Consider the following 25,326-nt stretch of genomic DNA (forward strand, 5'->3'; position numbering starts at 1 on the left):
ACCGGAGTGCTGCTCTCACAGTAAACTGTCACTGCATTACTGCACCGGAGTGCTGACTCTCACAGTAAACTGTCACTGCATTACTGCACCGGAGTGCTGCTCTCACAGTAAACTGTCACTGCATTACCTCACCGGAGTGCTGACTCTCACAGTAAACTGTCACTGCATTACTGCACCGGAGTGCTGCTCTCTCAGTAAACTGTCACTGCATTACCTCACCGGAGTGCTGCTCTCACAGTAAACTGTCACTGCATTACTGCACCGGAGTGCTGCTCTCACAGTAAACTGTCACTGCATTACCTCACCGGAGTGCTGCTCTCACAGTAAACTGTCACTGCATTACTGCACCGGAGTGCTGACTCTCACAGTAAACTGTCACTGCATTACTGCACCGGAGTGCTGCTCTCACAGTAAACTGTCACTGCATTACTACACCGGAGTGCTGACTCTCTCAGTAAACTGTCACTGCATTACTACACCGGAGTGCTGACTCTCTCAGTAAACTGTCACTGCATTACTGCACCAGAGTGCTGACTCTCTCAGTAAACTATCATTGCATTACTGCACGAGAGTGGTGTAGCCATCTGGGATGGCCACTTACAAAGGATCCTGAGAAATATGGCCACCTGCAAAGGACCATGGGAAATATGGTCAACCCAGGACTCAGTCGCTCAAAGCTTATGTATATTGGCAACTCAGATAACTAGACGCTATCAAAACCCCCAGCTATTTTGCATTCTAATGGCCCATTTCCCCAGAACAAAAGACCTGTACTCAGGTAACAGATACAGAAACAAACTCATCGGCGCCACTCCCTTGCTCAGGGAGCCCAAAAAGCCAAGATCAATGACCACTCAGGACATGTCCCGCCATCAAGGCACCCGTCCCTTTATTGGCCAAAATCGAAGGCAGTAATCGAGGCCTGCCTAATTATTGGGTCCAAAACTAAGGACCGCCCAAAAGAGCGCGAAACCCCAGAAGGATAAAGAGAGACACTGCCATGTGTTCAGTCTCTTTTGGATCTGGCGCTCGGTCTTTCTTGGCCCCAGCCTACGCCTAAAACCAATTGCAGCATCACGACCAGAAGCAAGTTCAAGGCCAACGATCGATACCAGACAAGGGAGCCCAGCAGAAACAAAGTCACTCCTCCAGACCCAGCCACGCAAGATCCAAACAAAGGCCTTGTTCCTCTGCATAAAGCCGGGTGCCTGAAGTTAAGTACAGGTTGTTGTAGTGTTAGGTATAATTTAGCTTGTAGTGTTTTATGTTGCATGTCACAGTAATTCTTGTGTGTAAATGAACTATCATTGAACTTGAACTAACTAACTGGTTATTTGGTCTTTGATCGATACCCGATAAAGCCTTGTGGTGTTATCATTTGATACCTGGTGACTCTGAAAAGCAATATTATCATTAATAACTGCCATATCTAGTTAATTTGGCAACATTATTGGCGTCTCTGGTACAAATTGGCAACAGTGGTGACTCTCATAGTAAACTGAGGGGAATGAAAAAGGTGAGATAAAGAATCAATTACTGCTGTGAGGAGCGATGATCTATGAAGCATCAAATGAGGCCATATGAATTGAGCTCAGAAATTAAAAAAAGAGGCAACCACACTGCTAGGACTGTACTGTAGACCCCCAAATAGTGGAAGGGAGTTAGAAGGGCAAATATGTAGGCAGATTTCGGAGTCCAAAAACAATAGGGCAGTAATCATTGGAAACTTCAACTACAAAGAACAAAGAACAATACAGCACAGGAACAAGCCCATTGGCCCTCCAAGCCTGTGCCAACCATGGTACCTGCCTAAACTAAAAACAGTCTGCACTCATGGAGTGTGTATCCTTCCATTCCCACCCTATTCATACATTTGTCTACATGCCCCTTAAATGCCTCTATTGTACCTGCTCCTACCACCTCTGCAGGCAGCACGTTCCATATATCTACCATCCTCTGTGTAAAAAACCTTGCCTCGCACATCTGTTCTAAACGTTTCCCCACACACTTTAAACCTATGTCCCCTAGTACTTGACTCTCCTACCCTAGGAAAGAGCATCTGACTATCTACTCTGACCGTGCCACTCAATCATGTAGACCTCTATCAGGTCACCGCTCAACTGCCATTGTTCCAGTGAGAACATACCAAGTTTATCTAACCTCTTCTCATAGCTAATGCCCTCCATACCAGCCAACATCCTAGTAAACCACTTGTGTGCCCTCTCCAAAGCATCCACATCTTTCTGGTAGTGTGGCAACCAGAATTGTACACACTATTCCAAATGAGGCCTAACTAAGGTCCTGTACAGCTGCAACATGACTTGCCAATTTTTATATTCAATGCTCTGACCAATGAAGGCCAGCATGCCGTATGCCCTCTTGACCACCTTATCCACATGCGTTGCCACTTTCAGTGATCGGTGGACATGCCCAGATCTCTCTACCTGTCAGCACTCGCAAGAGTTCGACCATTTACTGTGTAGTATCAATTGGGGTATGAACTGTGTGAAGGGCACAGAGAGCGCAAAATTCTTCAATATCAAGAGAACGCTTTTAGCCAGAACATAACAAGCCCAACGAGAGGAGGTGCAATTCTAGATTTTGTCTTAAGAAATTAAGCTGGGCAAGTGGATGAAGCAGCAGGTGTGGACCATTTGGAGATTTAAAAAAACATAATATAGTTAGATTTAACATCGATATGGCAAGGAAAAAAGATAGAACAAGAGCAAAGATCTAAATGGGGGAAGACAAATTTTAGAAAGTTGAGAGTTGAGCTGGCGAGAGTGGACTGGAGACAGCTATTAGGAAAAACTGTCAAATCAGTGGGAGTGGGAGGCATTCAAATGTGAAATTCTATGGGCATGGTGTAAGACATGACCCCTCAAAGAAAAAGGGTGGTACTGCCAAAACTCGAGCCCCCTGGCCTTCTAAATGCATACAGGTCAAAATAAAACAAAAAAAGAAAGCTAATGAGTCACAAAAGACTGAATACTGTAGAAAGACTAGAAGTATAGAACGGTAAAGTAAGAATGCAAATTAAGAGGGCAGCACGGTGGCCTAGTGGTTAGCACAACTGCCTCACGGCGCTGAGGTCCCAGGTTCGATCCCGGCTCTGGGTCACTGTCCGTGTGGAGTTTGCACATTCTCCCCGTGTCTGCGTGGGTTTCGCCCCCACAACCCAAAAATGTGCAGAATAGGTGGATTGGCCACACTAAATTGCCCACTTAATTGGAAAAAATAATTGGGTACTCTAAATTTATTTTAAAAAAAGAATGCAAATTAAGGAAGTAAAGAGAAGATACAAAAAAAATCTTTATTTTTTGTGGATGGTTTGATTTTGTTGGAGCAAAGACTGAGCGGTGACCTGATCGAGATGCACAAGATTGAGGGCCATGGCCAGGGTGGAGAGGGAGCAGCTGTCCCCCTTAGCTGAAGGGTCAGTTACGAGGGGACACAAGTTCAAGGTGAGGGGCAGGAGGTTTTGGGGAGGGATGTGAGGAAAAGCGTTTTTACCCAGAGGGTGGTGACGGTCTGGAATGTAATGCCTGTGAGGGTGATAGAGGCGGCTGCACGGTACGTCATAACATTCAAGGCTATGGGCCAAGTGCTGATAAATGGGATTAGGTAAGTAGGTTTGTTCACGTGTCGGAGCAGACCCAATGGGCCGAATGGCCTCTTCAGCACGGTGTGATTCTGTGAACAGAAGAGGCCACGGGGTGACCTAATTGAGGTGTACAAAATTATGAGTGGCCTAGACAGGAAAGACCTTTTTCCCTTAGCTGAGGGGTCAGTTAGTTACCAGGGGGCCACAGATTAAGATGATTGGTAGAAGGATTAGAGGGGACATGAGGAAAAGCCTTTTCACACAGAGGGGGGTGGGAGTCTGGGGTGCCCTGTCTTGAGTTTGTGGCGGATGCAGAAACGCTCGACTCATTTAAAAGTTACCTGGATCTGTATCTGAAATGTTGGAACCGGCAAGGCCCCGGACCAGGTGCTGAAAGTGGAGGTAAAATGGGTGGCACGTATCTTTTTCTTCTTTTTTAACCGTTGCAGACACGAAGGGATGAATGCCCCCTTTCTGCACAGTAAACATTCTATAGCATTGCTGTCCTGGAGTGGTGACCCACACAGTGAACTGCCATAGTGTTTCTAGCCTGGGTCAGTTAGCTCAGTTGGCTGAACAGCTGGTTTGTGATGTGGAGCAACAGCAACAGCATGGGTTCAATTCCTGCATCGGTGGAAGTTATTCACGAAGGCCCTGCATTCTCAACCTTGCCCTTTGCCTGTGGTGTGGTGACACTCAGGTTAAATCACCAGTTAACGCTCTCTCAAAAGGGAAGAGCAGCCTATGATCATCTGGGATTTTGGCAATTTTCATTTCACTAACCTGGAGTGTTTCTCACAAAGTAACCTATAATTGTATCTGCAGGTAGATCTGGGCCTGTTTTGACCCAATTTTGGCAGTACCATCTGTACAAAGCACTGAGAGACACAGATCTTTTTGCTGATAGTATGGGAGCTGGGATAACCAGCATTTGCCTTCAGGCTCATGATAACACCTCGAGATTCATTGACCTTCATTTCTGGTGAGCATTTCCTAATCCCTACATCTACAGCCGTGAGGAGAAACTAAGTTTTCCAAAGACATATTTCTCATGGTTGTGACCAGTCCACTTAATGATCACTCACACACAGGTACACCTATATCCTTGTGCATAATAATATTTTCAGAACTGGGTTTGGAAATTTGGGATATTTATCATTCTGGTAGATCAGTAGCCTGTCATTAATCTTTTAGAATGGGCTTATGCCAGTACTTTTAAATCAGTCCTGTCTACTTCTAAATCCAGCATGACACTGACAGGGGACATTCTATCCAACGATTTACAAACAGCAAAAAGCGCAAATCATACTGTCATGAAATGAGAATATTGCTGACAGGGGCAGCAATTATTGCTTATTCCCATATACCCTTGTGAAGGTGGTGGTGAGTTCGCTTCTTGAACTGCTGCACATCAACAATGCTGTTAGGGAGGGAATTCTACGATTTTGATCCAGCAACACTGAAGGAACTGCAATATATTTCCAAGTCAAGATTGTACGAGACTTGGAGGGGTATTTGCAGGTGGTGTTCCCATACATCGGCTGATCTTGTCACTCTAGGTGGTAGCGGTTAAGGATTTGAAAGGTGCTATCGAAGGAGCTTTGGTGAGTTGCTGCATTGCATCTGGTAAATGGTACACACTGTTGCCACTGTGCATCGGAGAAATTGAATCTTTAAAGGTGATGGATGGGGAACTGACCAAGTGGGTTACTTTGTCCTCGATGGTGTTGAGCTTTCAGAGGGTTGTTGGAGCTGCACCCATCCAGGCAACCATACTCCTGACTTGTGCTTTATAGATGTGGACAGGCTTTGGGGAAACAGGAGGCAAGTTACTTACCTCAAATTCCCCACCTCTGAGCTGCACTTGCAGCCATAGTATTTATGTGACTAGTCCAGTTCAGTTTCTGGTCAATGGGAACCCCGAGGCTGTTGATAATGGGGGATTCAGTGATGGCAATGACATTGATTGTCATGGGCAGATGGTTAGATTCCCACTTGTTGGAGACCGAAATATTACTTGCCAAATCAGCCCAAATCCGAGCTTTGTGTGTCTAGGTCTTTTTCATGTGGACACAGATCGCTTCCGTACACTAGTTAATGGTACTGAGCACCGCGCAATGGTGAGCAAATATCCCCACTTCTGGCTCACTGATGATGCACCTGAAGATGCTTGGGCCTAGGAGACGAACTCCAAGGAATTTCTGCAGCGACGTCCTGGGGTTGAGATGATTTGCCTCCAACTACAACATTCTTCCTCTACGCAAGGTACAGCTCCAAATATGGAGTTTCCTCAATTGAACTAGGGCTCCCTGATACCACACTTGGTCAAGGGCAGTCACTCTGACCTCATGTGCTATGTGTTCCTGCTGAGAGCTCAGCACTATTAACTATCACAGAGCAACAATAAATGGTTTCCGCAGTAGTTAGCTGAGGAGTCATTTTAGTTTAGTGCCACAATCCAACAGATTTTCATTCTTGTCATTGCCATTTGGGGTGGAGGAGCAAACCAACGTATAGGTGGAAAAATGTATTCTGCAGCCCCAGTTCAAGTGGTACTGCGCTGACATACGTCAATTCCTTGGGAACAGGCAGTGACATGGGATGTTACCTGTGCGTGTTTCCTCAATGACATTATTGAAGAAACCCTGTGGGCTGCACAAGCAACATCCTGCTGCGCTGTCTGCTTGTGAGGAATCGCCGAAACCTGCCGTTACACAAATTAATTTCTCCCAAACAATATATTTATATATTAAAAAGCTTTGCGGCAGTGTCCACTCATTAAGTCCACAATTTGTCTCATGTTGTACCTTATCAATATCAACATCAGGCAATCAGTTTCTTTCAAAAACTGACCACAGTCGTTTCAGTCAAGTGTGAAAGAGGCTGAAAGATCAATAAACAGCAAAATTGGTTTCATATGTGCATAAACTATCTCAAAAGATAATAGGGTACTGCAGCTGAATTGTCCACTGTCCTTTCAAAGTGAACACGCTCCAGATTGTCTGATATTTAATTCGGTGCCCTGATGGAGACGCCAACGCATTGTGTTAGAAGCTGGATATTCCAATTTATGGCTTGGACAAACTGATAATTTTATCTTTGAAGCTGATATCAGGCAAATGAATGAAACCTCTGTAGCAAAATACTAATGCCACTTTAGACCAATAGGAAAACAGCTTTAGAGCTACAGGATGGAAATCTCCCTGCCAGCAGTAAGGGTGCAAATGAATCGAGTCTGTAATAGTCTCAGCCCAGGTCCTTAGAGATGCAAGTTCACAACAAGAAATTGCACACACTTATGCAAGTTCCAACTAGTCAGTACATTTAGCAATTGGGCAACCTATTACATATTTTTAATGAAACATCGTATAACTGAAATAATCAAATAGCCGCCAAGAACATATACAAACCTAGCTATTAAATAATCCACACGCAGCATCAGCACCTTCTGCAGAATACTGGAGTCTCTGATGAGATATCGGAGGGCACGGAGACCAGCTGCACGCACCTCTTTAGCTTCATTTAACAATGCTAATCGCAAACTGTGTAAGAGAACAAATGTTTATTAAGGAGGAACAAGCATCTATACAGTACCTACGTACTATGTACTTTGGAGCAGCATGGTAGCTCAGTGGTTAGCACTGCTGCCTCACAGCGCCAGGAACCTGGGTTCAATTCTGGCCTTGGGTGATTATGCACGGAGTTTGCATGGTTGCAACAGTTGTTATTCGCACTCTTTTTCCATTACCTCTTGTCGCTTCAAGGATCTTCTATCCTTACTCCTCTATTTCTCATCTGCACACTTCCTTCAGCAACATCATCCAAAAGCACTGCATTAGTTTTCACGTGTACGGTCATGGCACTCACTTCATCACCATTTTTCTCAACCCCTCTACTGTTGCCAAATTATTAGACAATTTGTCCAACATCCAGTACTGGATGAGATATTTATCAATTAAATATTAGAGACTGAAATTACTGACTTTGCTGCCTACTCCAAACTATGTTCCCAAGCAACCAATGCCATCCTTCACGCTGGTAGCACTGTGGATAGCACAATCGCTTCACAGCTCCAGGGTCCCAGGTTCGATTCCGGCTTGGGTCACTGTCTGTGTGGAGTCTGCACATCCTCCCCGTGTGTGCGTGGGTTTCCTCCGGGTGCTCTGGTTTCCTCCCACAGTCCAAAGATGTGCAGGTTAGGTGGATTGGCCATGATAAATTGCCCTTAGTGTCCAAAATTGCCCTTAGTGTTGGGTGGGGTTACTGGGTTATGGGGATAGGGTGGAGGTGTTGACCTTGGGTGGGGTGCTCTTTCCAGGAGCCGGTGCAGACTCGATGGGCTGAATGGCCTCCTTCTGCACTGTAAATTCTATACCAAATCAGCATTATCACCAAAACCACCTATTTTCTCCTTTCTAATATTGCCTAACTTTGCCCATCTGTGGCTGAAATCCTTATTCATGACTTTGCTACCTCATTCCAGAGCACTCATGGCAGATCTCCAATATTCTACCTTGGGATGTTTATATATGAATACAAGTTGTAATTGTTGTAATTATTAGCCGTGTTGATTGAGGAATAAATATTGGCTACAGTACCAAGAGAATGCCCCATGTTCTTTTCAAATATAAACTTCAAGACATGGAAAGGGTCATAATTTATTATCTTACCCAAAACACAACTAAAGCAATGCAGGGCACCCTCAATACCACAATGAAATATCAGATTACATCACATATTTAAAGGCTGGAGCAGGGTTTAAACCCAATGCCTAGATGACTATCAGTGATCATTGTTTAGAAGAGAAAAGTTGAAAGATCCACATTACTCTGAAGAGGAAACCCTTTGAACTTGGTGTAGGTTTTCCGGGCAAGATTCAAGCCTTTTACGAGCTGGGAAAAGGACTTTGAACTTTAAAGCAGTAAAACAACAGCCATGTTTGGGGCTGCGGGACCTTGACTAAACTTCCCAGCAGCCTCAGCCCTGTGTGTGTGTTTAGAGAGGTAACTTTCGAAATCCACAAGCAGCAGAAACCCAGACAGGCCGGTGATTAGTTTATCTGCAAGATAAACGAGTTTGTGACATCACCAGACTAGACCGGCAGAAGAACAATGCACCTGGGTTAGTTTCAATACAGGCGCTGATGGCCCTGGCCCAGAGGGAAGATAGAACCCATTTCCTTAATGGGATAGCATTCAGCAACCTCCGGAGGGACAATAGGGTGAAATCAAGTACCTGATACCGAAGATAACGATGTTAAGCCCACATATGCTTCAATGGGGGCTGAAGATCACAGTAGCAGATAAGGCCGTAGCCCACCTGATACCGAAGATAACGAGGTTAAGCCCACGTATGCTTCAATGGGGACTGAAGATCACAGTAGCAGATAAGGCCGTAACCTTTACTTGGTGTATAAAAAGGATGGCTCTTCCTTTTTGTCACTCTTCTCTCCTCGCTGCTGCTCATCATCATCGTGCTCCTGGTGCCTGCCTTTCATTTTGTTCCAGCACGCAGCCTGAGACCCACTGAGCAGTTTAAGTTTGAACTTGGATTGTGAGTATCCTCTGGAAGTTGGCGAAGTTCCCAAGATTACTATAGTGGATGAGGCTTCTGGGGAAAGGGGGTTGCACGCATCTATCATAGTTTTAAGACACTGCTAAAATTGTGTAAAGTAAGCTTTTACGTGGAGCCCGTTTAGTATTCCTTCCATAGTCATAGTTTTGTAAAGCATAAGGCATTTTGTGGTGTTTTCTAGCATTTGGTGATATTGACCTTGAATGTTTAATAAATACCTATATTTGGCTTTATTGGAGTCCGTTTTGAGTTTTCAATTCCTCACCAGCGATCTCTGACCAAGTCACAATAGTAAATATCCCTTACCATAATTCCGGTGTCTAGGACTGAGGGGTACCCTGGGTGCCTCGAAACCGCCCACTCTGGAAAGACTGCCAGATAAAGGTGGGCAGAGACTTTCCTTTCTTCTTTCTCCCGGGGGCGCTGCTCAAGTGGAGTAGGTGCAAGGTGGTTGTGAGTCCACCGGTAAGAGAGAGAGGATCACCCGGGCAGTGGTGGGGCTTGGACAAAGGGGTGTCAAGCCCAATATAAGCCCGTTGGGTGGAGTTAGAAAGGGGGATCCCGCTACACTTGGTCAATGCAAAAAAACTCGGCAGTGAAAGAAATCATGTGCTTCTACATATCAACCACAAACAATATATTTATTGAACTTACCATATAATAATTTCTTCATAAGTAAAGCATAGTTTCTCTTCACAGTGGCCAACATGACAGAGTAACTGTGGAGGAACAGAGATTGACCATTTAAAATGCAAATTTTACCAAAATGTCAAGTCTCAACAGTGTTACTAACTTTATACCTACTATTAGAAACAGAATATTGCATGAGGACCAAACATTTGAATGCTGCAGCATGGCATGGCATAATAAGACAAGTCGACACTATGGATTCCCATAGAATGAGCTCTGATTTCAGTCACACAACACTGGGCAACAGCCAAGTGGAGGCCAAATACACAACCATGGAAAAGAAAGGAAAAAACAGAATGGTCTTTCAGTATTACAACAATTTCACTTGATTGAATCACAGACGTTTACACCAAGGGGGCAGCTAAATAGCCTAATGCGTCAGTGTTACTGCAATGCTGAACATTGTCCATTTTCTCTCCAAATTCCTGTGCTTTAAATATTTATCAAATTTTTCCTAATAATTGAACCAGGCTACAGAACAGACCCTCCTACAAGACTGCGTAAAAAAAATTCTCCAGACTTCTTCTCACATTGTCAGTGATAATCCCAATGAGGGGAAATTATCTTTCAAAAAACATTTTGTCTTGAAAATAGAAATGATCACTTCCAGTGGCGGCATGTGAGGAGAGGTTGCTGACTAGGCAGTTCATGCCAGGATCCTTCTTTTAGACGCCTTTTGCCCGAGCTTTACAGAAAAATGTATTTCTTTGAAGATACAGGTTACCTGTGCCGAGCCAATACCGAAAAGAAAAAGAGGTAAGCAGCCTAAAGGAGGTAATTCTTCGACCGATGGAGAAAACGGCGGAGGCAAGGTGGGAAACAATGGCCTCCCTGATAACAGCGGATATGCTCTTTAGCGTGCTGGCAAAAGAATTCAATGAGCACTTCAATAAACAGTGGAAATTGATAACAGAGAGCCTGTGAAGTAGAGTCAGGTGGCCCTGGGCTCTGTCCATCAGACTGGAAGAAACTGCAGAGACAGTAATGGTGGTGAGGTGCTGGAGGGTGTGGATAAAGTACTGTCGAGGCACGGTGATCACCTTGCTTTGTTGGAAGCTAGATGGCTGTGGTGGCCAAAGAAAACAAGAGGCTGAGGGCCAAAACCAAAGATCTTGAGAATCGTTCGAGGAGGCAGAAACTCAATCATGATGATTCCTTCGGGCAACTCCCAGATGATTGGAAAAATGATAGCGGAGGGTGGTCTAGTGTCCCCTCTGGAGTTGTATAGGGTCCATCGTACAGTTAACCAGAAGCTTCAGCCGAACGAACTGCCACGTGCTTGTTCGCTTTCATAATTTCCAGGGGCGTGTTCTGAAGTGTGCTAAGGTACATCAAGGATGGAAGTGGGAGAGCAATCACGTTCTTGAGCTGAATTGGCACGTTCTGCGCCCCTCTACTCACACACACATGCACGCCTGCTGCCCCCTCTCTCCCCACACACATGTAATCAAGGTCTATCAATATGTTCTAATGCTACTCAATCACTTTGTATAGTCAAAGCGTTTTACAGTACAAAAAGTGGCCCTTCGGTCCATCATATCTGCATCAGCTATCAAGCGCCTATCTATTTTTATTTACCAGCACTTGGTCCGTAGCCTTGTATGCTATGGTGCTTCAAGTGTTCATCTAAATGTTTCTTAAAAGTTGAGAGTTCCTGCCTCTACCACCCTTTCAGGCAGTGAGTTCCAGACTCCCACCAGTGTCTGCACAAAAATATTTGTCCATGAATCCCATCTAAATGTCTGGCCACTTACACTAAATTTATGTCTCCCTGGTTATTGATTTCCCACAATAGTCTTTATTAGTGCCACAAGTAGGTTTACATTAACACTGCAATGAAGTTACTGTGAAAATCCCCTAGCCGCCACACTTCGGCGCCTGTTCGGGTACACAGAGGGAGAATTCAGAATGTCCAATTCACCAAACAAGTACGTCTTTCGGGACTTGTGGGAGGAAACTGGAGCACCCGGAGGAAACTCACGCAGCACAGTACAATCTCTTGATAGATATAGTGTGCGTGTGTGTGTGTGTCCTGACGCACAGGGCCGGCATACGTGATGCAGTATCTGGCTTTGTGTTAGAAAATGCAAGCATAATAAAAGGAACAAGGATGAGCTTATGGTGCCTGGGAGGTTGTCAATTGGTATTTAAACATAGAACATTCGGTGCAGAAGGCGGCCATTCGGCCCATCGAGTCTCATCCACCCACTTAAGCCCTCACTTCCACCCTATCCACGTAACCCAATAACCTTTCCTAAACTTTTGTTTTGGTCACTAAGGGCAATTTATCATGGCTAATTCATCTGCAATTCTTTGGACAGTGGGAGGAAACCGGAGCACCCGGAGGAAACCCACGCAGACACGGGGAGAACGTGAAGACTCCACACAGACAGTGACCCAGCGGGGAATTGAACCTGTGACTCTGGAGCTGTGAAGCAAATGTGCTAACCACTGTGCTACCATGCTGTCCTATCCTGACTGTATACCACTATGCCACCACCTCAGGTGGGCCAGGACATACCCAAGGATGGGGTGGTGTTGTCTGGTATGATTCTATGAGGATGACGATGTGAGGCTGTTGCTTGACTCGTCTGTGAGTTAGCTCCTCCCACCCCACCGCCGAGGTATCCCGTTGAGGGTGTGCTGACGATTCTTCTCCTTGCCAGTGGAGTTTCTTTGGTGAAAAATGATTGATGTTTCTGGTGTTGGCAGGGCCTGAATGTTGTCTCTGATTTGGCTAGAGAGGAGTGAGGTCTCTTGCAGTGCTAACCACTGGGCCACCATACTGCCCTTTTAGGGCAGCATGGTGGCCCAGTGGTTAGCACTGCTGCCTCACGGTACTGAGGACCCAGGTACGATCCTGCCCCCAGGTCACTGTCTGTGTGGAGTTTGCACATTCTCCCAGTGTCTGCGTGGGTCTCACTCCCATAACCCTAAGCCGGGTAGGTGGATTGGTGGGTGGATCACTTAATGGGCTATTTGTCCTCAAATTTACTAGCATCAATAGATTAAACCAAACATTGTGAATTGGAATTTTGCCATTATGCCAATTGCCATCTCACTCCTCCCACCTCCCTGCCTTTGCTAAAAATTAAATTATCAAAAATAATACAATTTAATACATGAAAATGGACAAGTACTGTATGAAGCAACACGATCAGTTTGAAGAGGCCATTTCCTCTTTGATTTCCTGTTTGTGTTTTGTTGGTTAGATAGGGGAATTGCAATATCATTTGCAGGGCGAGTAGACCATTCTGTTGTAATTAAATGTTATACTCGGCACTAGAATTTCCCATACTGAGATCTGAGAGAGGCTTCCTGGGGGGTTCCACAGCAGACCAGGCTGTCATATAAATTTGAAAAATGCTTCAAAGCTGCTTGTCCAATCAGAGACTGGCTTCTCCAGAGGGCAAACTGGAAACGGAATGAAAATCAAATTTGCGGATTGGGGGTGGGTGGGTCCAGATAACGGGGGTGGGTCCAGATGACGGGGGCAGCCCTAGTTGTAGGGGAAGTGGCTATCAGGCAGAAGTAGGCCTCAGGTTGCGAATGGAAGGCTGGAGGGCGTGCACAAACGGGCGATGACAGGGTGCACGAGAGAGAGCGCGGGAGAGATGTGCGTGTATAAGAAAGAGGTGTGAGAAAGAGACGCGTGTGTAGGAAAGAGGTGTGAGAGAGGAGCGTGTATATATGTATTGTATGTGAAAGAGAGAGAGAGCTGTGTGTTGTGTGAGAGCGAAAAATGATGGGCGAATGTGAGAAAGAGAGAGGTTGAGTGTGTGTCTCCGATATGAGAATCCAGTTTTCCAGCAGCACTGCACCCATTAACCACTTCAACGCAAGGAGCAACATCACGTCTCCCATAACAAATAACAAAAAGGTTAGACTCAAGTATTTTATTCTAAATGAGAACTTGTATAAGTGCAATAAAAGTTTACAAATAGGAAATAGAAAAATAGGAAATAGAAAAAGTTCTATAAATTAGGTTTCTATTGCAAGAAAATAATCAATCTTTCGTGGTTGAATTCTTTAACTGAAGAAGTTTGTTTCTCAGGGGTTCCATCAGTACTCTTACGGGCAGCACGGTAGCATGGTGGTTAGCATAAATGCTTCACAGCTCCAGGGTCCCAGGTTCGGTTCACGGCTGGGTCACTGTCTGTGCGGAGTCTGCACGTCCTCCCCGTGTGTGCGTGGGTTTCCTCCGGGTGCTCCGGTTTCCTCCCACAGTCCAAAGATGTGCGGGTTAGGTGGATTGGCCATGCTAAATTGCCCGTAGTGTCCTAAAAAGTAAGGTTAAGGGGGGGTTGTTTGGGTTACGGGTATAGGGTAGATACGTGGGTTTGAGTAGGGTGATCATTGCTCGGCACAACATCGAGGGCCGAAGGGCCTGTTCTGTGCTGTACCGTTCTATGTTCTTGGGAGGTCGAAAGGGTTCTGTGGCTGGAAATGTTTGGGAAACCCTGCTTGCACCATACATTGTTGTCCATTGCAATGAACATGATAGCTTCCTATCCTTTCCCACACATTGATGGGACTTATAACATAAACACACAATATCAAAGGGTGGTAATGACGGTAACATTGTTACAATGAGATGTAGCTTTTATGTGTAAGTGGCCAAATGGTGCTGCTTCCTTCGAGCCTCACATTCATCCCCAGCTTCATGTGTGATACAAATAGATTGGTAATTGTGTTGTATTGCCTAGAGTAAATAAATGATACTAGATGTGCAAATTTATACGGCCATAAGACATAGGAACAGCCCATCCAGTCTGCTGTACCATTAAATGAGATCATGGTTGATGTGATATGATAGTCCTCAACTTCACTGTCTCCATAACTCTAGACTCCCTTACTGATAACATACCATGGCCTTGAACAGAAAATCCATGTTAAAATCCATGCCAAACGTTTGCTGGGTAAAAATGAATTTGATTAGTTCTGGTCCAGTTTCTACAGGAGGGTTACTGCTGTACATAGTTTGATATGGTTCAGCTGAGTAAAAGGTATGAACACGAGGCATGAGCCCACTCCATAAAATTAGATACAAATGCACTGTCACTGGCCAGGTTGGAGGAGGGCAAAACTTTGGATATCTATGGGAGGCTGCTGGCAGAGGACAAGGTCTTGCTGGACGGGTTTATGGAAAAATAGGAGAGGACTAGGGGGTGAAGTGGAGGGGGTGTGGTGTGAGGCCATACAGAGGGTGAATGCCATGTCGTCGTGTGCGAGGCTCGGGTTCATGCAACTGAAGGTGGTGCATTGCGCACACTTAATGAGGGCAAGGATGAGTCGGGTGTTTGAGGGGGTAGAAGATTAGTGTGAGCGGTGGGGGAGTGGCCCAGCCAATCACATACATATGTACTGGGCATTTTCTCAGCAAGCAAACATTTGCAGCAATTTCTTCAGCACCATGTCGGCAATCTTAGCATGGAGCTGGAGCCGGGTCCCATAGAGGCAATACGTTCAATAACATATTGGGAAAAGTAAAATTTTATTTTATGGCATGGTAGCACAAGTGGCTAGCACTGTGGCTTCACAGCACCAGGGTCCCAGGTTCGATTCCCCGCTGGGACACTGTCTGTGCGGAGTCTGCACGTTCTCCCTGTGTCTGCGTGAGTTTCCTCCGGCTGCTCCGGTTTCCTCTCAGTCCAAAGACTTGCAGGTTAGATGGATTAGCCATGATAAATTGCCCTTAGTGACCAAAACAAAAGTTTAGAACGGGTTATTGGGTTACGGGGATATGGTGGAAGTGAGGGCTTAAGTGGGTGGATGAGACTCGATGGGCCGAATGGCTTCCTTCTGCACCGCATGTTCTATGTTTAAATACCAATTGACAACCTCCCAGGCACCATAAGTTCATTCTTGTTCCTTTCTTACTATTATGCTTGCATTTTCTAACACAAAGCCAGTACAGCATCACGTATGTCGGCCCCGTGCGCCAGGGTACACACACACACACTATATCTATCAAGAGGTTGTATTGTGCTTTTGAGCATTATATAGATTGTTAAGGCAGTGGAAGGGTGGCAAATTAACCTCATTTCAAAATCCACTACAATAAGGGAGAGAGGACTTCAGCAGTTGTTTATTCATTCATAGCACCTCATTCCCAAAATCCCCAATCGCTACCTCACTGGGCAGGCTACAGACATGTGATAAAATGAGATTGGGGAGGCAAAGTTGAGGCTAGGGTAAAGGAAGGCACAAGGACAAAGAAAATGTAATAGAAAAGTTACTACCAATACCTACCCACAAAGTCAAATGCTGCAGCCAGAACATAAGCAATTATTATTTGAAATTCAACAGCTTACAAAAGACTGAAAGGCTCCAGTTGAGACCAAGCTCCTAGCAGAAATCCATCCGGTCGGTCTCTCAGCCTGCCCTAAGATTCTGCTTCTTGTCACTGGGGCACTGCCAATCAACTCCACTTCCCTGCTTTTCATGGCTGTGTGCAGCAATGCCGAGGAGATTTGTTCCTAACGATCCGAGCATAATGCAGGAGAGTTGACTACTCTAAAATTCACACACAACATATTAGGCAGATGGGCAAAATAGTGGAAGCAGTTCCCACATGTGGAAACTCAGCCCAGCTACAGTTGGTGCTGCGAAGAGAGAAATGACAAGCATCTTCTCAGTTGAAGGAAGCTGCAGTAATATTTACCTCCAGCGTGACATCAGGAGGAAAACATCAGTGTGACACTCAGAAGATTTAGAGAACAGATCACCAGCCTAGCCTGCTTGCCCTCACGCTACAACCTTAAAAGGAGGCAAGTCAGGAAGAGAGAAAGAAAGAAAGGAAGGGAGGAAGAGAGAGAGAGAGAGAGAAAGACAGACAGATACTGTCCTCACTCACTGGCCTACTCATCTCAGTGAGAGGATTGGATATGCAAACACTTGTATGGAATGCCAGCTGCGGAAACTCGACTACCAGAGAAAGAAAAACAAAAACAAATGTAAACACGCAGTGTCTCAACTATTCTATAGTATCTTTTCAGCAATTCCTTGTAACCAGCTCAAACTGTTTCAGGTATTTCCTCAATTTGTGTGTTATCAACAGGGTTACTTAAACACGGCTTATTTCCAATGACCCGTTTGCTACGAAAAGAATTCCAAGTTGAATATCGGACTCTCAATAATCTTCTCAGCAAATGCAACATATGGAGACACCAAAACACTTCGGCAATAACTGCCTAATTTACAGTTTAGATACTTATTTTGTGAAAGGGAATATAATAGCGTTTAGATAGAATCATGTAGCACACCTGGACACAAAACATTGATTCCTTCAACACCTGGATCAAATGTCACTGGACCGTCTCTAATTTTTATCAAGTTATAATTCTTTATGAATAAATTCTATATTACAGACTAGGGAACTCTGTTCAGTCATCTTTATCCGTGGGGAAAGAGCTATACAAATCTACCATTTTCTAACTCAAGTATAACAGAGGCTGCAAAAGAACCTTGAAGGCCGGATGGGGAGAGGTTACCAGCATCACGATACATTTCTTTAGCCCCCAGCAGTAGCTAGGAGTGGGGTTGCTGCTGCTTACTTATGTGCACATGCACCAAGGTGGCAGAAAATGAAAGCAGGGAATTTGTCAATGATAGCAGAGTATTGTAAAGATGGGAGCCCCAGATGACTCATTCTCCAGATTTATTAATCTCCTGACGGTCAAGTTACACCCAGTTGGAACGAGATTCACTCTAAAATGGAAACTAAAGTATGCAGGCAGCAAATACCATTAAATGCACATTTTTAATCACATTTTCAAGAGGGTGGAGAGCACTGGCAAGGAGCTGATGCTTCCTCTTAATAATAATAATCTTTATTGTGACAAGTAGGCTTACGTTAACACTGCAATAAAGTTACTGTGAAAAACCCCTAGTCGCCACATTCCACCGCCTGTTCGGGTACCCTGAGGGAGAATTCAGAATGTCCAATTCATCTAACAGCACATCTTTCCGGAGTTGTGGAAGGGAACCGGAGAACCTGGAAGAAACCCACACAGACCCAGGGAGAACGTGCAGATTCCAAACAGACGGTGACCCAAGCCGCGAATCAAACCTGGGACCCTGGAGCTGTGAAGCAACAGTGCTACTCACTGTGCTAATGCTGCCCACCTCGTGGGGAATTCTAAAAGGAGAGGTCATAATCTTTGAATAAGAGATAGCAAATTTAAAACAGATTTGAGGAAAAATTACTTCTCCTAAAGGGTTGTGAATCTGTGGAATCCGCGACCCCAGATGCAGGGACAGTGAGTAAATTTGAGGAGTTAGACAGATTTTTATTTGGCAATGGGTTGAAGGGTATGGAGAACGTGCAGGACAGTGGAATTGAGGCCAGGATGGGATCAGCCATGATCACATTGAGGATGTTAGGCTCGGGAGGCTAAATTGCCGACTCCTGCACCTAGGTCATGTGTTCTTGGGAGGAGATGCTCTGGCTGATTTCACAATCCAGCTCTTGATCTGTAAAATTGTAGGTAGCAGATGAGGACCATATCAGCCATGACAGAGTGACAAGCAGACTCATTTGGCCGAATGGTCGAATTCTGTTCCTATATGTTATGAACTAAGGCCGACCCTTCAATGGCCATCCTAAATGCCTGCCTTCTTGAACCGGGGGTCCATGTGGTGTACATAAACACACCCACAGTGCAGTCAGGGAAGGAATTCAGGGTTCTGACCCAGTGACATTGAAGAACAGCAATATATTTTCAAATAAGGATGGCATGTAAACTGTAACAAACCTTGCAGGTGGCGGTACTCCCATGCACCTGTTGCCCATGTCCTTCTAGTTGGTTGAGGCCAGAGATGTGGACCGTGCTTTTTAAGGAGATTTGGTGAAATTCTGTACTGCATCGTATAGATCAGGGGTGGGCAAACTTTTCCGTGCAAGGGCCGCATTCAGAAATTCACAATTCACAAAGGGCCGCATGGTATATTAAGTAAAATAATTACTTCACCCGGTTATGATTGTGGGCGCCTCATATAGAACATAGAACAGTACAGCACAGAACAGGCCCTTCGGCCCTCGACGTTGTGCCAAGCAATGATCACCCTACTCAAGTCAACGTATCCACCCTATACCAGTAAGTAACCCAACAGCCCCCCCACCCATTAACCTTTAAAAAAAAATTTAAAAAAAAAAAAAAAAAAAAAATTTTTTTTTTTTTTTAATGACTTGGTGGGCCGCAGAAATACCTTTGGCGGGCCGCATGCGGCCCGCGGGCCGTAGTTTGCCCACCCCTGGTATAGATGGTACACAGTGCACATTGATGGTGGGGGATTCAGCGATGGCAGTTGGCTACTTGTTCCCTTAGAACATAAGAGTTGGCCATTCAGCCCTTACAGCTCGCTCCACCATCCAATGAAATTATGACTGATTCTTCTACTTTAACACCATTTTCCTGCACTATCCTTGTATCCCTTGGCGTTGGCAATATGTAGAAATCTATTGCTCTCAGTCTTCAGCAACTGAGTCTCCACAGCCCTGTGAGTAAAGAAATTTCTTTTCATCCCAGTCCTAAATGGCCTGCCCTTATTCTAAGACTGCGTCCCCTGGTATTACGATCGCACCAGCCAGGCGAAACATCCTTCCTACATTGACCCTGTCAAGTGTTATAAGAATATTCTAAGATCACCTCATTCTTCTGAACGCCAGAGAATAATATTTCTTCTTTCTTCTTCGGACAATCCCCTCATCCCAAGAATTAGTTTAGTAAACTTTCTTTACATTCCCTCTATGACAAGTATATCTTTCCTTGGGGTAAGGAGAGCAAAACTTTTTTAATGTGGGATGTCACTGGCTGAGCCAGCATTTATTGCCCATGTTCAAATTGCCCTTGGACTTTGAGGGCATTCAAGAGTCAAACGCATTACTGTGGGTTCTGGAGGTAATGATCCCAGGTATGAATGGCAGACTTCATTACCTAAACGAAGGTAGTGAACCAGATGGGTTTTTACAACAATCGATAATGACTTCTTGGTCATCGTTACACCTTTAAATCCAGATTTTTTAATTGAATTCAAATTTTACTGTCTGGTGTAGTGCGATTTGAACCTGCGTTCCCAGAAAATTGCCTTCGGTCACTAGTCCAGTCACAATACCACTATGCCAGTGCCTCCCCACACAATATCAGAGGTGTGGTCTCGCTGAGGTTCTATATAACCGCAGTAAGATATCTATATTCCTATAGTCAAATCCCATTGCAACAAAAGCCAACATAACATCGGCCACCTTAAATGCTTGCTGTACCTGCATGTCAAGCTTGCAGTGACTCATGAACAAGGACTAATGAGGTACCACAAGGATCAGTGTTTGGGTCCAAGCTATTCACAATATATATCAATGATTTGGATGTGTAGATTAAAGGTAATATTTCCAAGTTTGCACAAAACTAGGTGGAAGTATGAGTTGTGAGGAGGATGCAAAGACATTTCGAGCTATGGAGAGGCTAAGCGAGTGGGCTAAATATTGGCAGATGGAATACAATGTGGAGAAATAAAAAGCTATCCCCTTTGGTCGGAAAACAGAAATCAGATTAATGGGGAGAGGTTGAGAAGTGTTGAACTTCAAAGAAGCAACACAGTGGTTAGCACTGATGCTTCACAGCACCAGGGACCCGGGTTCAATTCCGACCTTGGGTGACTGTCTTGTGTGGAGTTTGCACATTCTCCCCATGTCTGCGTGGGTTTCCTCCAGGTGCTCCGATTTCCTCCCAGTCCAAAGATGTGCAGGTTAGGTGGGGTTACGGGGCTAGGATGGGGAGTGGGCCCAGGGGGGGTGCTCTTTCGGAGGGTTGGTGCAGACTCGGTGGGCCCTGTTTGCATCAATGGTGCCGAGGTGGAGATGATGAGCAGTTTCAAATTCCGAGATGTGCACATTACCAACAATCTGTCCTGGTCCACTCACATCAACGCGACATCACAACAAAGCCTATACTTTCTCAGGAAACGAAGGAAATTCAGCATGTTCACATTGACTCTTACCAACTTTTACAGATGCACATAGAAAGCATCCCATCTGAATCATAGAATTTACAGTGCAGAAGACCATTCAGCCCATCAAGTCTGCACCGACCCTTGGAAAGAGCACCCTACTTAAGCCCCACGCCTCCACCCTATCCCCAGAACCCCACCTAACCTTTTTGGACACCAAGGGGAATTTAGAATGGTCAATCCACCTAACCTGCAGATCTTTGGACTGTGGGAGGAAACCGGAGAACCCGAGGAACCCCACGCAGATACGGGGATAACGTGTGGACACCACACAGTCAGTGACCCAAGCCAGGAATCGAACCAGAGACCCTGGAGTTGTGAAGCAACTGTGCTAACCACTATGCTACCATGCTGCATCACAGCCTGTTATGGCAACTGCTCAGCCTAAGACCTCATGAAACTAGAGATCCGTGAACACAGCCCACCCCATCACACAAATCTGCCTCCCCTCCATGGACTCTGTCTACACCATCCACTGATTTGGGAAAGCGGGCAGAATAATCAAAGGCCCCTCCTACCTTGCTTATTCACTCTTTCAATTTCTTCCATTGAGCAGGAGATACAAAATTCTGAGAACACACACTAACAGATTCAAAAACAGCTTCTTTCCCGCTGTTGCCATACTCCTAAATGACCCTCTTGTGGACTGACCTGATCTCTTTGCACATCTTCTCTACCGAGTACTACTACACTCCTGTATGCTTCACCCGGTGCCTGTGTCTATGTATTTACATTGTGTATTTATGTTTATCCTATGTTTTTACTTTCGATGTATGGAATGAATACTTTTCACTGTACCTTGCTAGATGTGACAATCAACAAATCCAAATCATAGCCTCCTTCTGCACTGTAGGGATTCTATGGGCTTGGGTGTCCTTGTTCATGAGACACTGAAAAGCTAGCTTGCAGATACAGGAAGTAATTAAGGAGGCAAATGGTATGTTGGCCTTCAAGAGGATTTGAGTACAGGCGTAGAGGTGTATTACTGCAATTATATACATCCTTGATAAGACCACATCTGGAGTATTTTGTGTAGTTTGGTTTCCTTACCAAAGGAAAGATTATACTTGTCAAATTTGAGTTTAACGAAGATTCCCTAATTTATTCCTGGAATGGAGGGATCGTCCTATGAGGACTATTAAATAGACTGGGCCTTTATTCTCTTGAGTTTACACAAATGAGAGGTGATCTCATTCAAACAAACAATATGCAGGGGCTGGTTTAGCTCACAAGGCTAAATCGCTGGCTTTTAAAGCAGACCAAGCAGGCCAGCAGCACGGTTCGATTCCCGTACCAGCCTCCCCAGACAGGCGCCGGAATGTGGCGACTAGGGGCTTTTCACAGTAACTTCATTGAAGCCTACTCGTGACAATAAGCGATTTTCATTTCATATTCTTATAGGGTTCATGTTTCCCTTAGTTGGGGGAGGTGTTCTAGAACCAGGGGACACAGTCGCATAAGGGCATAAGGGACAGGACATTTAGAACTGAAGTGAGGAGGAATTTATTCACTTAGGGGGTGGTGAATCTTTGAAATTCTTCCTCCCCCATCCTTCGGAATCAGATGCATGTTTAAATGTCTGCCACTGTTTATTGCCAATGAACCTTGAATTTCTGTTACTATTAATGTGGTCAGTGTTGGTTGAATTGCTGCTACAGTTAATGCTATTGATGTCTGCCTAGTTTCAGTTACTCTTAACCTTGTCAATCAGATCTATGTTTAAAGTCATGCTGCGTGTGTATAAGGAGTTTAACGCATATTTAAAATGTGGAGCCGCTCTCCCCAACTTTGATCAGTCGCTCGCTCCGTGAGACTGACATTACGATTAATTGAGTTGATTTCCTGACCCATCAGGCAAAAGTCCAGGGGTGTTACCAAGAGCTCCTTCATCCCCCCCCTAACAAACACCAGGAGTTTGTGATAAAAAGTCTCGCACACTGATCTGTTCAGAGATTTTTATTACAAGGTATTTAGATCACCAAATAACAAAAAATAGAAAATATTTTTAATTTACAATTTTTAAAAACTATGGAAAATTATTGTGAACGTGGTGTGGGTCAAGAGAATCTTTTGTAATAGTGGGTTGCTGGGAAAGTTTCAAAAGCACTGCTCTAGATTGAGATCGATAGATTTCCACATTTTAAAAAAATCATGGGAAACAGGGATATTGGAGGAAAATGGTGATGAAGTAAATGATCAGCCATGATCGAGGATTTGGGCGTCACGGTGGTTAACACTGCTGCCTCACAGCTCCAGGTTCAATTCCGGCCTTGGGTGACCGTCTGCGTGGAGTTTGCACTCTCCCCCCATGTCTGTGTGGATTTCCTCCGGGTGTTCCGGTTTCCTCCCACAGCCCAAAGATGTGCAGGTTAAGTGGATTGATTTTTTTCACCAATGTCCTTTGTGGAAGAAAAACGGTTATCCTTACCTGGTCTGGCCTACATGTGACTCCAGATCCACAGCAATGGGATTGACTCTTAAATGCCCTGAGGGATGGGCAATAAATGCCAGCCCAGCGACGCCCACATCTCATGAACTAATCAAAAAACTAAATCAAAAATAGCCCTTTCTCCTGTTGGAGACAGTAATTTCCTGGTACTTGTCTGCACAAATGTTACTTATCCAGGTCTTGCTGCATGGAGGCACAGACTGCTTCACTATCTGGGCAGTTGTGAATGAATCCAAACATTGTGCAACCATCAACAAACTTCTTACTTTTTGAACAAAGGAAGGTCATTGATTTATAATGATAGAATTTCCAGTGCAGGAAGGAGGCCATTCGGCCCATCGTGTCTTCACCAGCCCATGGAAAGAGCTCCCTACTTAAGCCCACCTAACCTTTTTGGACACTAAGGGCAATTCAGGCTGTGACTAATGAGGTACCGCAAGGATCAGTGCTTGGTCCCCAGCTATTCACCAAGTGCAATTTATCATGGCCAATCCACCTAACCTGCATATCTTTGGACTGTAGGAGGAAACCGGAGCACCCAGAAGTAACCCACGTAGACACGGGAAGGATGTGCAGACTCCGCACAGACAGTGACCCAAGCCGGGAATCGAACCTGGGACCCTAGAGCTGTGAAGCAACTGTTCTCACCACTGTGCTACGATGCCATCCATGATGCAGAAGCTCCAAGCAACAATACCAAGAGGCTGAGATAATCGGCCTTCAAATACTACTACCACCTATTTTTTGCCAGTTATTACTCCATCCAGTAGACAGATTTCCCCATTTATTGACTTAAATTTTAATATGGCTGATTGATGCCCGACTTGGTCAAATTCTGCCTTGATAAGATGGGCAGTTACTCACATTCTAGAATACAATTCTTTAGTCCACGTTTGGGCCGATGCTGTAATGAAATTAGGAGCTGAGTGCCCATCGCGGAACTCAAACTGAGCATCAGTGAGCAGGTTATTAGAAAGTGCTGCTTGATAACTCTATTGACACACCTTCCATCACTTTGTTAATGACAAGTGTGTGAATTGCTGGGATGGAAATTGCATTTATCCTACTTTTTGTGGACTACACATACTTAAGTCAATTTTCCACATTGTTGGATAGATGCCAGTGTTGCAGGAGTGCTTCACTGGGCAAGGAATTCCACAGATTTACAACCCTTTGGGTGAAGAAGTTCCTCCTAAACTCAGTCCTAAATCTACTTCCCCTTATTTTGAGGCCATGCCCCCTAGTTCTGCTTTCACCCACCAGTGGAAATAACCTGCCCACATCTATCCTATCTATTCCCTTCATAATTTTATATGTTTCTATCAGATCCCCCTCATCCTTCTAAATTCCAATGAGTACAGTCTCAATCTACTCAGTGACCTCATAATTCAACCTCTCCTCGTAATCCAACCCCTTCAACTCTGGGATTAACCTAGTGAATCTCCTCTGCACATCCTCCAGCGCCAGTACATCCTTTCTCAGATAAGGAGACCAAAACTAAACACAATACTCCAGGTGTGGCCTCACTAACACCTTATACAATTGCAGCATAACCTCCCTAGTCTTAAACTCCATCCCTCTAGCAATGAAGGACAAAATTCTATTTGCCTTCTTAATCACCTGTTGCACCTGTAAACCAACAAGAACAATTAGGGATGGGCAGTTACAGCCCCAATCTAATCAAAGAATAAAGAATCTCTACTCTTGATTTCTGTCCTTCAACCAATCCGTACGGTCTACTCCTGCTCCTATTATTTGTGTCAGTAATCTGGATTTATAGGGCAGCACGGTGGCGCAGTGGGTTAGCCCTGCAGCCTCACGGCGCCGAGGTCCCAGGTTCGATCCCGGCTCTGGGTCACTGTCCGTGTGGAGTTTGCACATTCTCCCCGTGTTTGCGTGGGTTTCGCCCCCACAATCCAAAGATGTGCAGGCTAGGTGGATTGAACACGCTAAATTGCCCCTTAATTGGAAAAAATGAATTGGATACTCTAAATTTATTTAA

General features: G+C 44.9%; 1 protein-coding gene across 1 annotated transcript in view; it reads right to left on the minus strand.

Moving 5' to 3' along the window:
* Positions 1–25,326, minus strand: part of rictora (RPTOR independent companion of MTOR, complex 2 a) — a 266,098-nt gene that overhangs the window by 173,089 nt on the left and 67,683 nt on the right. The window contains exons 4-5 of the mRNA XM_038805955.1: positions 9,833–9,897; positions 7,015–7,146 (exon numbers count right to left, since the gene is read on the minus strand). Coding sequence (XP_038661883.1) covers positions 7,015–7,146; positions 9,833–9,897 — 197 coding nt within the window. The remainder of the gene's footprint in view (positions 1–7,014; positions 7,147–9,832; positions 9,898–25,326) is intronic.

This window comes from Scyliorhinus canicula, chromosome 8 (genome assembly GCF_902713615.1).
Source record: "Scyliorhinus canicula chromosome 8, sScyCan1.1, whole genome shotgun sequence".
Classification (NCBI taxonomy): Eukaryota; Metazoa; Chordata; class Chondrichthyes; order Carcharhiniformes; family Scyliorhinidae; genus Scyliorhinus; species Scyliorhinus canicula.